Genomic DNA, 14,545 nt, shown 5'->3' on the forward strand with positions numbered 1-14,545 from the left:
TCCGAGCGCCCGGACCGTCTGGGTGCCTGGACATGGTCCAGGCACCCTGGGCAGTCAACCTTGTGTTAGCTGTTCGATTTCTCCTCAATCCGGCTCCGTTCGCTTGGGTGATTTCGGACATCCGGAATAGGGCTCACCCGAACTCATTTTCTGGCCTTTGCGAGCAACCTTCGTCTCTAGCTTCTCGTCCCTCGGAACCGCCGCGCGTTTCCTTCTCGTCCGCCAGCGTACGTTTCTACTGCACCTTGTCTCTGGAACGCACCGAGCCCGTCGACTCTCTCCCGTGTCGTCCTTCTCATTAGCTACATCTTTCGCTCGACCTCCTTTGCTCCTAAGTTCCTGCACACTTAGACACAGGGTATCAAAACATAATAGGACCTAACCCTGACTTGGCTGATCACATCAAAACTATCATGGAGTACTTACATGCTCTTCTTAAAACTTATGACTTTGATTAACATAAACACTTTAATAAAAGAAACTAAAATGCATAAAATAAGTATGAGACAAATGATTTACTTGTTTGCAACCGGGGAGGTTGCTAATCCAAGACAAATGTAGTTCAACTAGAAAACTTCTTCTTCAACACAAGTCGGAGGCAGAGAAGACTTGTACAAGACGTTAACAGTGTAGAGCAAAGAAAATAGGAAGAGAACTTCGAGTACAAAAAGTGTTGTCTAAATGAAGAAGACCAGAACTTTATTTATAGCTCATTGGTTGAAACTAGCCATTTGTTGAGGCGGCGTGGTTCGAGCACCCCCAGCGAGGCAAACTCTATCTCCATGCAACGGCTACACAGCGGCAAACGGATAAGATTTTATCCACTCCCAAGTGCCCGAACCTCTGCTAACATGACCTCAGCGAGCGCCTCTTAAGCACCAAAACTAGTTTGGTCGCCCGGACGTTCCGGGCGGTAGGACCAACTGTCATGGCGTCCGGATTGGTCAGTCTCGTGCTGACCATCTGGCGCCTTCTCTGATCGTTGACTTTGTCTCCAGTCGCTCGAGTGATGCTTCAACCTTCCAGAGTTAAGCTCACCCGAACTCAACTCCGGCCGTCTTTTCAAACAGGCTTCCGCTCTAACTTCTTGTCCCTCGGAAGAGCCGTGCATGTCCTTCTCACTCCATCAGCATACACTTCCGTAGCTTCTCGTCCCTCGGATGCACCGACTCAAACTCAGATAATTTAAAATGCGAATCAAATAAGCTCGCGCCAACTTAATTCGTTTGAAGCCCTATTAAACCCCATTAACTTATATTTCACAATTAGTAGTTTTTCCTAATTAACAAGATTCCCATTAATTGTTAATTTAATCAATCTCAGCCATTCACGAGCAAAATGCTCGGATTAGATGGCAAGCCTTCATGCGCTTAGGTGTATTTCGCCCACAGTTAGAATGGAGGAGGAAAACCCCACGATCTTTTAGCAATTACAAGAATATCAAAAGTATAGTTTTTGACAGGCCAAAATTAAATCACTTTATTTGGAGAATCCAAACTGTCACACTGCCTTATAAATTCTTCTCTCCCCAGAGTCTTCTCCATTCAATCAACCTTCAACTTCAATCTCCTTAGAATATATGGCTGCTTCAGTTTCTGATAATAATATTCCTCAGAAATCGAATGGTATCTGTGTTCTTCAATCGAATTCCTCTCTTAATTTGATCTTCTTCTTCGTCGTCGTCGTTGATATGGTAATTTGATTCTTGTTTGAGCTCAGATGAAGTGGATATCAAGGACGACAGCCCGATCGAGCAGGTGCGGCTGACGGTGCCGACGACCGACGATCCGTCGCTGCCGTGCCTGACGATCCGGACGTGGATCCTGGGCGTTTTCAGCTGCGTCCTCCTCTCCTTCGTCAACCAGTTCTTCAGCTACCGCACCAACCAGCTCTCCATCTCCAGCGTCTGCGTCCAGATCCTGGCGCTGCCCATCGGCCGCTGGATGGCCCGCGTCCTCCCGCCGACGATCATCAGGATCCCTCTACTCAACTGGTCCTTCTCTCTCAACCCCGGCCCCTTCAACATGAAGGAGCACGTCCTCCTCACCATCATCGCCAGCGCCGGCGCCGGCGGCGATTATGCCGTCGGCATCGTCACCATCGTCAAGGCCTTCTACCACCGCGGCATCAACGTCATGGCCGCCATCCTCCTCACACAAACCACTCAAGTAATCATCTCTACGTACACCCAAATCTATAAATTTAAAACGAATTATTTTCGATTAAATTTTGTATTGTTTTTTTTGTTCAGTTGTTAGGATTCGGCTGGGCTGGATTGTTCAGAAAATTCTTGGTGGATTCTCCTTACATGTGGTGGCCTGCCAATCTCATTCAGGTCTCTCTATTCAGGTGTGTATATGAATTTATGTCAAGAGTGATCGATCAAATCGAATTAACTAGTTCGATTTTGATTTGATTGATTCATATTTAAACTAATTGCTCATCCCTATTTATACAATCTGAAATAAATAATGCAGAGCGCTGAACGAAGAAGAACGACGGCCAAAGGGCGGCGTGACGCGGCTGCAGTTCTTCCTCATTTGCATGGCCTGCAGCTTCTGCTACTACATCGTCCCCAACTTCTTCTTCCCGACCATCACCTGCATCTCGATCCTCTGCTTCATTTGGAAGGACTCCATCACCATCCACCAGATCGGCTCCGGCATGAGCGGCCTCGGCGTCGGCGCCATCGCCTTCGACTGGGCCACCGCCGCCATGATCGGCAGCCCCATAGCGGCGCCCATCTTCGTCCTCTTCAACGTCCTCGCCGGCTACGTCATCCTAGTCTACATCATCATGCCCCTCTGCTACTGGAACAACCTCTACGACGGTCGCCGCTTCACCTTGCTCAGCTCGCACCTCTTCGAGAGCTCCGGCAAGCCCTACGACCTCAGCCGCGTCCTCGACACCAAGACCTTCACTCTCAACGTCGAGGAGTACGAGAACTACAGCCGCATCTACATCAGCACCTTCTTCGCCATGGCCTACGGCATCGGCTTCGCCACCCTCACCGCCACCCTCTCCCACGTCTTCCTCTTCGACGGCCAGTACATGCTCAAGCTGTGGCGGCAGGCGACGTCCAAGGCGAAGGTGAACTTCCTGGACGTGCACGGCCGGATCATGAAGGCCAACTACGACGCAGTGCCGCAGTGGTGGTTCCACCTCCTCCTCGTCGTCGTCACCGCGCTCTCCATCTACACCTGCGAGGGCTTCGGCCGCGCCCTGCAGCTGCCTTACTGGGGCCTCTTCCTCGCCATGGCCATGGCCTTCGTCTTCACCCTTCCCGTCGGGATCATCACCGCCACCACCAATACGGTATTTAATTAATCAAAAGCATTATTATATATATTATTAATTGGAATATTAATTCCGATATTGATGATGAATTGATCGATCAATGGTTGATGAATTGATCGATCAATGGTTAATGAATTATATATTTTGCATGTGGGTGATATATATATGCAGACGCCTGGACTGAACATAATAACAGAGATGGTGATCGGTTACATAATGCCGGGAAAGCCATTGGCCAATGTGGTGTTCAAAACCTACGGCTATATGAGTATGACGCAAGCCATCACCTTTCTCAGCGATTTCAAGCTCGGTTACTACATGAAGATTCCTCCTAGATCTATGTTCATCGCTCAGGTAATTAAATATAAGGTGACAAATGCTCAATTACATGGGTATTTTGATATGTTCTTTTTCTTTTATTTCTTTTATTTATTTTATTTTTTAATTAACCTTTATTTTTGTTTCAGTTGGCGGGTTCAGTGATCGCAAACGCGAGCTACTTCTGGACGGCGTGGTGGTTGCTCACCGACGTCCCCCACATTTGCGATACCAACCAGTTGCCGGACGACACCCCGTGGACGTGCCCCAGCGACTCCGTCTTCTTCAGCGCCTCCGTTATCTGGGGCGTCGTTGGCCCTGCCCGGATGTTCGGCCCCGGCTCCATCTACGCCGGCCTCAACTACTTCTTCCTCCTCGGCCTCCTCGCCCCCGCCGTGGTCTACCTCTTCCACCGCCTCTTCCCGGAGAAGAAGTGGATCCCGCTCATCAACTTCCCCGTCATCTTCGGCTCCTCCGGCAGCATGCCCCCTAACAAGGCCATCAACTACAACTGCTGGTTCATCGTCGGCTTTGTCGTCAACTACTGGGTGTTCAAGCACCACAAACAGTGGTGGGGGCGCTACGCTTATGTCATGTCTGCCGCCCTCGACGCCGGCACGAGCTTCATGGGCGTCGTCGCCTTCTTCGCCCTCGGGAACTATAACATCTACTCTGTCAACTGGTGGGGAGGTGTCACCGAGGACTATTGCCCCCTCGCTAAATGCCCCACCGAGCCCGGCGCCTACATCCCCAAGGGATGTCCTGAACTTCATTGAATGAATTATATAATACACGCCACTGAAGATAATTACTTTGTTATTGTGCTTTGATTAAGTTGATGAAAACATTTCTGTACAAAATTTAAGATTTTTAATAAAGTTCCATTTAAAAAACAAATGTTTGAATTATCTTCACTATTTTTTATTTTTTAGGATTATAAATAAATTAAATATTTATAAATAAATTTTGTGTTTAATTCAATAAAATCAGTTTATATTATTATTATTATTATTTGATAATTCAGTATTCATATTTGATCCTGTCTGTAAAGCGGTGAAGGCGGTGAGTTAAAAATGAGGCTCCGTACCGTTGACTCGACGAAGATTCCACGTTGTCTTGTAACACAAGGAGCGTTAGTATCAGACCAAGAAAAAGGTTCCCGACATTGGTTCTCCGACGCTCAAGTCACCACACGGTTTGAAGGAAGAAAATGGAGGAAGAACATTGTAACAATAAGTGTATCGAAATATAGAGCATCACATACTTCCGTTTGTAGATGCAAACCTCTTTTATAGTGTAAGTGTTGCGTTATGCACATATCTCAAAGTATTGACATGTTTTGCAAAGTATTCCTAAGAAAAGATAGTTCATAAAGTGTTTTGACGTATTTTTTTAAACAAGCAAGCAAATCTTTGTAATTTGATGGGTTGGAAGCTTCTAAAACAATTGTGGCAAAAGGCGAAACGCTCGCCCCCAGCGCCCCCACCGCACTCGACCCAAGGCCATCACGAGGGAGGTAAATCGCAGCATCCGAGTAGGCATGTGATAGCCAGGGTGTAATACGGGGATAGGAGATTTATTCCCCCGCTGCCCCGAGGCTCGACCCTGAGACCTCATTGTGGCAAGGAAGCTTCTAAAACAAGATTTGCTTGCAAGATGTTCTTTGTCATTTATAGTACAAACTTCTAAAAAAGAATGATATAACTGGTGCACGGGTTCAACTGTGGCCAATCGGTGGCCACACAGCCAGGGGATCGTCAAGTCAGCCTTATGATGGGTCGCCCTCGGCCCGGTGCTCACTCGGCTTATCCGTTGGCTGAGTGAAGGAGCATTGTGCCCGATCGGCCCTAGGCCCCGATCGACTGAGGCTGTGGGTTGGGGTATTTATGCTTAGCAATGAGGATGTTCTTTGTCCTTTATAGTACAAACTTCAAAAAAAAAATACAATATAGCAGGTGTACGGGTTCTGCTGTGGGCCAGTTGGTCGCCACATAGCCAGGGGATCGTCTGCTCGGCCATATGATGGGTCGCACTCGACATGACGCTCACTTGGCCTATATGTTGGCTGAGTGAAGGAGCATTGTGCCCGATCGGCCCTAGGCCCCGATCGGTTGAGGCTGTGGGTCGAGTACTTATGCTTAGCAATGAGGATGTTCTTTGTCCTTTATAGTACAAACTTCAAAAAAAAGTATGATATAACAGGTGTACGGGTTCTACTATGGGCCAATCGGTCACTACACAACCAGGGGATCGTTTGCTAGGCCTTATGATGCGTCGAACTCGGTCCGACGCTCACTTGGTCGAGTGAAGGACCATTGTGCCCGATCAGCTGAGGTTATGGGTTGGGGTACTTCTGCTTAGCAATGAGAATGGCCTATGGGTTCCAAGTTGAGACGCTAAATTCGACCAAATTGGAGGCTTGGTCAGACATTCACGTTCGACCGGCCATGTAATCAACTCGGGCCCGCCCCTACTATTGCTAGTGTCTTTGATCTCTTTTTAACTTTGACCATCATGTCAACCGATCTTTCCTACTTTAACCAACTTTTTAGAGATCCACATTTATCACTGTATCAATACCCTTATCCAATTAAACATAGAGATCATTTTGTTAGGATAAGAGTTGAAATTGTCAACTACAATAAAACCTATTAATTAGGATCTAGTTTGATCTTTACCCTACGCGGATTGCTTTCTAAAATGTTATCTCATTGTAAGGCTATAAAAAGCCAATGGTCTATTGATTTCAGGAGTTGAATAAAAGAGTTTTTTTTAATCTCTAACATCTGGTATCAGAGCAAAGTTCGTTGTTTCTTTTTTTTTCACCTCTTCCTTCGAAGTTCCTTTCTTTCTCACGAGCAGAGAAAGTATATCTTTGGGTTCGCTGTTCTTGATCCGAGTGGTGTTGCTACCTGGAGTTCGAGCAAAGGAGAGTTCACTAAAGGAAGCGTCGAACTCAACAGTCTCAAGGAGACAACAACATCTACGACAACCTCGAAACTGACCAGCGCAAAGTTTCTTGAAGGATGACTGATAATTTTGTTCAACCTGCAATTCCTAAGTTTGATGGATATTATGATCATTGGTCTATGCTTATGGAAAATTTCCTACGCTCAAAAGAATATTGGGATTTGGTGGAAACTAGAATTCCTGTCGCAGTAGAAGGAGTGGAGCTTACTGAAGCACAAGGAAAATTATTTGCAGACCAGAAGCTAAAAGATTTGAAGGTCAAGAATTATTTATTTCAAGCCATTGATCGAACTATTATGAAAACAATTCTCAACAAAGACACTGCCAAACACATTTGGGACTCTATGAAGCAGAAGTATTAAGGTTCCACAAGAGTCAAAAAGGCACAACTGCAAGCCCTTAGGAAGGAGTTTGAGATTCTACATATGCAACTATAGCAAACAAGATGAAGATTCATGGTGAAAACATACAGCAAGTGGTGATTATTGAAAAGATCTTACACTCAATGACCTCCAGGTTCGATTATGTTGTTTGTTCCATTGAAAAGTCTAATAACTTAGACATCTTAAGTCTTGATGAGTTGCAAAGTAGCTTATTGGTCCATGAGCAGAGGATGAACAGACATGGAAACGATGAGCAAGCATTAAAGATGACCTACGATAAGATTGGTGAAGATGCAGCGAGAGGGAGAGGTAGAGGCAGAGGCAGAGGGAGTGGTAGGCAAACATTCAATAAAGCAATGATTGAGTGTTATAAATGTCATCAATTAGAGCATTTCCAATATGAGTGTCCTAAATGGGAGAAAGAAGCGAATTATGCATAGCTAGAAGAGAAAGAAGAATTATTGTTGATGTCGTATGTCAAGCTTGATCAAGCAATGCAAGAAGTGCGAGAAGATGTTTGGTTCCTTGACTCGGGGTGTTCTAATCATATGTGTGCACACAAGGAGTGGTTCTCGGATCTTGATGAAGAATTTCGGACTTCTGTGAAGCTCGGGAATAATTCCACAATGACTGTAATGGGAAAGGGTAACATCATGCTGCAAATTGTTGGAGCTACTCAGGTAATTACCGACGTTTTCTACATACCTGAGTTGAAAAATAACTTGTTAAGTATTGGACAACTGCAAGAAAAGAGTGTATCTATTTTGATACAACACGGAGTATGCAAAATCTATCATCTAGAGAAAGTGCTTATTATGCAAACAGCAATGTCTACAAATAGGATGTTTATACTACCTGTAAAAATTCTACCGAAATTACCCATCTGTTTCCAAACAACTCTTGAAGACCATACTCACCTTTGGCACTGCAGATATGGGCATCTAAGTTTCAAGGGTTTAAGAACGTTGCAATACAAGCAAATGGTGAGAGGGTTGCCACAACTGAAGGAATCATTCAAAATTTGCACTGATTGCATGATAGGAAAGCAACATAGGAATGCAATTCCAAAGAAGAGTTTATGGAGAGCATCACAAAGATTACAGTTGGTACATGCTGACATCTGTGGACCCATCAATCCTGCTTCCAATGGCAAGAAAAGGTATTTCATAAGTTTTATTGATGATTTTAGTCGTAAAGCGTGGATATATTTTCTTGCTGAAAAATCTGAAGCTTTTACTATATTCAAGAATTATAAATCCCTTGTTGAGAAAGAGACAGGAGTTTTTATTCATTGTTTGCGCACAGATAGAGGTGTAGAGTTTACCTCTCATGAATTCAATTCTTTTCTCAAAACTAATGGTATCAACAGGCAACTCACAGCAGCCTACACTCCCCAACAAAATGGAGTAGCCGAATGCAAAAATAGGACAATCATGAATATGGTTAGAAGTATGTTATCGGAAAAGCAAGTTCCAAAGACTTTTTGGCCAGAAGCAGCAAATTGGGTGGTTCATATACTCAATAGAAGTCCTACATTGGCGGTAAAAAATATGACACCTGAAGAGGCTTGGAGTGGTGTCAAACCAAATGTTGAATATTTCCGGGTTTTTGGATGCATTGGTCATGTTCATATATCAGACAGTAAAAGAAAAAAACTAGATGATAAGAGTCTTCGGTGCGTGTTGCTAGGGATGAGTGAAGAATCTAAAGTATATAGACTATATGATCCAGCATCCAAGACAATAATTGTAAGCAGAGATATGATTTTTGAAGAAAATGAATGTTGGGAATGGAGACGAAATAATGAAGAAGCAGGACTTGATATACTTGTGCAGGAAGAAACTAATGTAGAAAGTGCACATGATCAAAGTGAAGAAGAATATGAAAATGTAGCAATTGAAGAAGAAGAAAGAGAGGTCAGTCTATCTTCAAGTGAGTCACCTGAAGAGAATCTTCCAGAAAGAAGGCAGAGAAGAAAATCATTTTGGATGGAAGATTATGTAAGTAGGGAAGAATTCTCTGAAGAAGGTGTTGAGCACAACAATTTGGTTTTGTTTACCTCCACCTCAGTCCAACAACTTTTGAAGAAGCTATTCAGAGTTCCAAGTGGAAAGTTGCAATGGATTTGGAGATAGAAGCAATCGAAAGAAATGAGACTTGGGAGTTGATAAACTTGCCCAAAGGAATGAAAAAGATCGGAGTAAAATGGGTTTACAAAATTAAACTCAACATAAATGGCGAGGTTGACAAATGCAAAGCCCGGCTGGTGGCAAAAGGGTATGCTCAACAACATGGCATAGATTATACTGAGGTATTTGCACTTGTGGCTAGATGGGATACGATTCGTATGATAATTGCTCTAGCGGCTCGAAATAATTGGAGTCTATACCAGCTTGATGTCAAAAGCGCCTTTTGCATGGAGAGCTAAATGAAGCAGTATTTATTGAGCAACCACACGGCTATGAGAAGAAAGGTGAAGAGTATAAGGTGTACAAGTTGAAAAAGGCATTGTATGACCTTAAACAAGCTCCTCGAGCATGGTACAGTAGGATTGAAGCATATTTTATCAAACAAGATTTGAAAGATGCAACTGTGAACATACATTATTCATCAAATTTGGTGGTGAAGGTAAAATTCTGATTGTTAGCGTATATGTTTATGATTTAATTTTCATTGGCAATGATGAAAGTATGTTTGTTAAGTTCAAGAATTCTATGAAACTTGAGTTTGATATGACTGATTTGGGAAGGATGAAATAATTTCTTGATGTGGAGGTGCTACAAAATCCTGAAGGCATCTATATTAGCCAAAGAAAGTATGCAAAGGATGTTTCAGAGAAGTTTGGTATGGAGAAGAGTAACAGTGTGAAAAATCCCATTGTTCCTGGTGCTAAACTTACAAAGGATGAAGAAGGATCCAAAGTGAATGCTACCATGTACAAACAATTAGTTGGAAGTCTTATGTATCTAACTGTTACAAGACCAGATTTGATGTATGTGGTGTCTCTCATTAGTAGATTTTTGGCAAGTCCAACGGAGTTACATTTGCAAGCTGCGAAAAGGGTACTAAGATACTTAAAAGGAACTGTGGATTGGGAGTCTTCTACCAAAATGAGGGTAATGGAGAGCTAATGGCATATAGAGACAGTGATTATGCAAGAGATACAAATGACAGGAAAACCACTTCTGGTTACGTGTTTTTTGCTTAGTGGAGGGATTGTGTCATGGTCTTCAAAAAAACAACCCGTAGTTGCTTTGTCCACTACTGAAGCAGAATTTGTAGCAGCTACCTCTTGTGCTTGTCAAGGGGTTTGGATGAGGAGGGTATTGGAGAAACTCGGTCATTTTCAAGGCAAGTGTATCACCGTATTATGTGACAACTGCTCTACCATTAAGCTCTCCAAAAATCTAGTCATGCATGGACGCAGCAAACATATTGACGTAAGGTTTCATTTCTTATGTGATTTGACTAGAGATGGAATTGTTGAGCTAAAGCATTGTATCGCACAAGATCAAGTTGTAGATATTATGACAAAACCACTCAAGCTGGATGTGTTCTTGAATCTACGTGAATTAATGGGTGTACGTGTGGTATCACAACTAAACTGAAAGCATTACTGCCATCAGTTTAGGGGAGGAATTGTTAGGATAAGAGTTGAAATTGTCAAGTACAATAAAACCTATTAATTAGGATCTAGTTTGATCTTTACCCTACGTGGATTGCTTTCTAAAATGTTATCTCATTGTAAGGCTATATAAAGCCAATGGTCTATTGATTTTAGGAGTTGAATAAAAGAGTTTTTTTTTATCTCTAACACGTTTTTTCGCTTGTTCGTACATCCGATAAATTTAAAAGTGTTCATTGTAATTCGTCTAGAAATTGACCTTCACAGTCGAAAATCTACTGTATAATTTTCACTTGCTCCAACTGAGTTTCCAACCATACTATGTAAATCTATCAAATGTATAGGTGGAGAGGGGAAGAAAGTTTATATTAGTTCAATATAAAACAATAAAGTGAAATGCTATGTAATCTATTCTTTAATATTCATGTTTTTCTTCAAGAAAAATTTATTTTTTATTTTTATTAAAGGTATAAAAAATATAATTTAAACATTTTAAATTATTTATAATATACTAAAATGATATAAAATGTATATATTACATAAATATTTAATTTAAACTATAAATAATAATTTTATATTAAATTCATTGAATTTGATAAAATTTGTTTATATTTATTCCATAATAAAAAAATATATAAAACAAATAAAATTTAACACTAATAAGCTAAGTTTCATAATGTTCATAATCTTTTATAATTTTTATTAATTTATATCAAATTTAATTATATTATATAAATTATATAATTTTACATTTTTTTCATATAATATATAAAAAATAACAATAATATGAATTTATATATATTAAATAAATATTTAATTTCTGATGTGCACTAGTTCACCCAGCGAACATAGATGAGGATTTGCTCCGCTGTCCAAATGCTACCGGCTACGCCGGTACACCAGTAAGCCCTTGATAAGTGTTCTCCCCTCTGCTGTAGGGCTGTCATATAGAGAAAATTGATGGCATTCCTGTTCTTTTTATACCTGGAAATGATGGAAGCTATAAGCAGGTAAGCCCCTGTCGTCACTCTTGCCAGTGTATAGAGTACAGTGCTCCACATTCTCTAATTTTGTTAGCTTTGAAAAGTCCTATTCTTTATGTGAAAAGATTGTACAATGTTCAAGGTATGGGGGATACATTTTCGGGCACGTCGAGTTTCGATCTCAAAATCTCATAGATTAGACTGGGTAGGTTAGACTTGTTGGTTCAGCCATTGTGCCTGATACAAAGACGACCTATGAATGTGAATAAGGAGCTAAGCTTTCTATATCACGGAAACCACCACCTCTATCACTCTATCACACTTGCCTTGCCACACCACCACCATCCTACCAGCAATTGCTTATTACTGTTCGATCTGAATGGGATATGATTCCTAGTACCATCGATGGTCACTCTTTAGCCTTGGGGAAGAACAAAAGACCTATGTTTCCTATTGGAGCTTCCAGTGCATTCCTCTTGGATGACTTATCGTTCGGTAAATGTCTTCCTTATGTGTTAGTCACTATTCCAAAGGCTAGTGGCCGCCCGTGATTCACCTCTTCCGTGTTGGCCCTAGGACGAATTGGCAAGGGCGCTGGGGGCGAGCATATTCACCTTTTGCCATCTTAGATGACTTATCGCTATCTCCCCCAACTCTCCCTATTTCAGCTTGAATATGAACAACATTCCTTGTTCAGTTCGGTCCTTTTCTCCTGCAAAAGCAAATCCTTAGCATTTGAAGATTTTCACAATCAATCAGCAGATTAGATCCAAACATCTTCGACAGATTATCCAACAGAGAGTAATAACTATGCAGCAAAAAATGATAACTTGTAACAACACTCATTGATCGCCCCCAAAGTCCAATACAAGAAATTTGTTTGTTAGTCCGTAGATAAGTGACCACGGTTTTGAGATCATCTTTCTGATATGCAAGTATGAAGCCACTAGTTGGTAATTATAGCAAGCGTTTGCCTTGAAAGTATTAACAGAAAGAAACAAAACAATTTCAGCAGTGAACTATTTGGTAGAGTAAATAAAGACCGGCAAGCAAAAGGAATCACACTAACCAACCTCGTGCCAACCAAGGCTGACATATTCACTATCGGAGAGTCCCGAACCTGCAAAGCCAAGAGTGAAGAGGGCAATATTTGAGGGAAGAAGGATTACTGAAGCTTCATTTGCATCTGCTCTGCACCCACTGCAATTTTCGTAGAAGAGTAATATTTATGATTTAATCCAACAATAGTTGAGTTGCCAGGGTTAGAACCAGGTTCGTACTGGGGAAGAGAGTACTTGACAGCAGCAGCAGCAGGAGTTGCAGCTCCAGGGGATGGGTGCATGCCACCTGTAAGTAAGAGGTTGCTGAGGGAATGCAGCACTGCTCAAGAAATGATGCACAGCAGGGGAGGGGGATAGAATGGTGAGAAATATTGACTGTAGGGAATGTAGTTGGGAGAGTAGTGAGCTATATGTAACCCAGCAGGTTGACTGGCTGCTGCGGAATAGCAAGAGAACCCTGCATTGTGCCAGAGCTTGCGTTCCCAAAGGAGTTGAACCAACTGTAGGTAGTACTATGGGGTCCAAGTTACTTAGCAGGATGTAAATCAGAATCATTAAGAATGTGAACAAGAAAAAAATTTGATACACGGCCATAATCAAAAAACAAGACAAAGACCAGCAAGAGGTTTGATTACAACTAACAGATGGTTAGCTGTAGGGACAAACATCAAAGATCAGTACTCTGAGTTGGCAAATGACTCCAAACGGTTCTTAATGTCAAAAGGAGCGTCAGTAACCGGGCTAGTAGGGGTTCCGGTGCAGACACTTTGACGCTCAAGTCAGTGATCGAGCCGAATGAACAGTAGAACGAACAATAGGATGAACAATAACTATGAGTGCATAAAATTGCGTAATATCGCTTAAAAGGTGGTAAAAGACGAATACGTTCGCCCTCAGCGCCTCCGCCAACCCGTCCCAGAGCCAATACAGAGGAGGTAAATAACGGACGGTTATTAGTCTTTGGAATAGTGATTAGCACATAAGGAAGATATTTACCTCGGCTTTGCACGAATTTAAAGATGGAGACCCTCTTTTTATAGTGTTTCTATTTGTTTATGCATGAATTTAAAAGCGTTTCTAAAAAGGACATATGATAAAGATGCTCTTAAACCTTTCCTAAAATAGACCTGCAATCTCTACATTAGGCAGGATGGAAACTTCTAGTGTACAGATTACATATGGAATATTCTCTTTTTCCTTCATGGCACAAAGCGCCAAAAAAGAATATAAGGTCGTTGGGTTGAGGGACACTTAATATGCTTAGCTGGCAAACCGATTGAGTCCCTTCTATAGTCTGATCGGTTGTTGCTTGTAAGAGTGGCCAGGTCGGGTTTAAGGAATGTTGTCGGGGACTTGACCTTCGTTCGGCCTCTCTGATTGGCCAAAGAATATGGTCGGAACAAGTGGCCAGCATTTCCGATCAGACCATAGGTCGGATCGGCTAAACCACTCAGCCGGAATAGTTGATCTTGTTATCCTCAAGTGATGAAGAAGACTTAGCTCTGGAAAATACTGATTCAACTCGGGGCTTCACCAGTACTGAGGGACTTGGGATTCGATCGGGCCAAGGGTCTGGTTGGATAACCGCTCAGCTGAAGGGATCGACTATGCTGACTCCTAGTATTGACTCTTCCTTAACTTTGACCGTCATGTCAGTCGATCTCTTGGACTTTGACCTAACTTCGGGTCCCAGCTTATTCGCCATATCAACCTCTAATATTAAAAACTCTCAAGAAGAAGGAAAAAAACATTGGTAGAAGGGAAATGCTCCCATAGAACCTAGTGGAGGCACCTGATGTGAAAGAAAAACAAAAAAAATCCTATGGTTGATGGACCTGCATTAAAAAATCAACACCCAAGCAATTAAGCACAAGTATATATAAAATAAGAAAAACTAAAGCAAATTAT

At 42.1% G+C, this 14,545-nt stretch overlaps 2 protein-coding genes across 2 annotated transcripts; both read left to right on the forward strand.

Annotated features, from left to right (window-relative positions):
• The first annotated feature begins 1,579 nt into the window (after positions 1-1,579).
• LOC122035308 (oligopeptide transporter 5-like) lies at positions 1,580-4,391 on the forward strand. The gene is made up of 6 exons (XM_042594721.1): positions 1,580-1,625; positions 1,720-2,168; positions 2,252-2,349; positions 2,478-3,315; positions 3,469-3,651; positions 3,765-4,391. The coding sequence occupies exons 1-6, from the start codon at positions 1,580-1,582 to the stop codon at positions 4,389-4,391; spliced, it is 2,241 nt and encodes a 746-aa protein (XP_042450655.1).
• Positions 4,392-6,641: 2,250 nt separating this feature from the next.
• LOC122035309 lies at positions 6,642-9,103 on the forward strand. Its single transcript, XM_042594722.1, has 6 exons — positions 6,642-6,940; positions 7,102-7,277; positions 7,461-7,648; positions 7,900-7,951; positions 8,010-8,127; positions 8,338-9,103. The coding sequence occupies exons 1-6, from the start codon at positions 6,642-6,644 to the stop codon at positions 9,101-9,103; spliced, it is 1,599 nt and encodes a 532-aa protein (XP_042450656.1).
• The last annotated feature ends 5,442 nt before the right edge of the window (positions 9,104-14,545 follow it).

The sequence above is a fragment of the Zingiber officinale genome, chromosome 11B, assembly GCF_018446385.1.
Source record: "Zingiber officinale cultivar Zhangliang chromosome 11B, Zo_v1.1, whole genome shotgun sequence".
NCBI classification, from domain to species: domain Eukaryota; kingdom Viridiplantae; phylum Streptophyta; class Magnoliopsida; order Zingiberales; family Zingiberaceae; genus Zingiber; species Zingiber officinale.

What these genes read in the sequence shown, in the direction of transcription:
- LOC122035308 (XM_042594721.1), top strand. Translation starts at nt 1,580, where the DNA reads ATGGCTGCTTCAGTTTCTGATAATAATATTCCTCAGAAATCGAATG. An exon ending in TATTCCTCAGAAATCGAATG is followed by an intron (nt 1,626 to 1,719) that starts GTATCTGTGTTC and finishes GTTTGAGCTCAG; the next exon opens with ATGAAGTGGATATCAAGGAC. An exon ending in TCCTCACACAAACCACTCAA is followed by an intron (nt 2,169 to 2,251) that starts GTAATCATCTCT and finishes TTTTTTGTTCAG; the next exon opens with TTGTTAGGATTCGGCTGGGC.
- LOC122035309 (XM_042594722.1), top strand. Translation starts at nt 6,642, where the DNA reads ATGACTGATAATTTTGTTCAACCTGCAATTCCTAAGTTTGATGGATAT. An exon ending in CGTTGCAATACAAGCAAATG is followed by an intron (nt 7,952 to 8,009) that starts GTGAGAGGGTTG and finishes ATTGCATGATAG; the next exon opens with GAAAGCAACATAGGAATGCA. An exon ending in GCTTCCAATGGCAAGAAAAG is followed by an intron (nt 8,128 to 8,337) that starts GTATTTCATAAG and finishes TGGTATCAACAG; the next exon opens with GCAACTCACAGCAGCCTACA.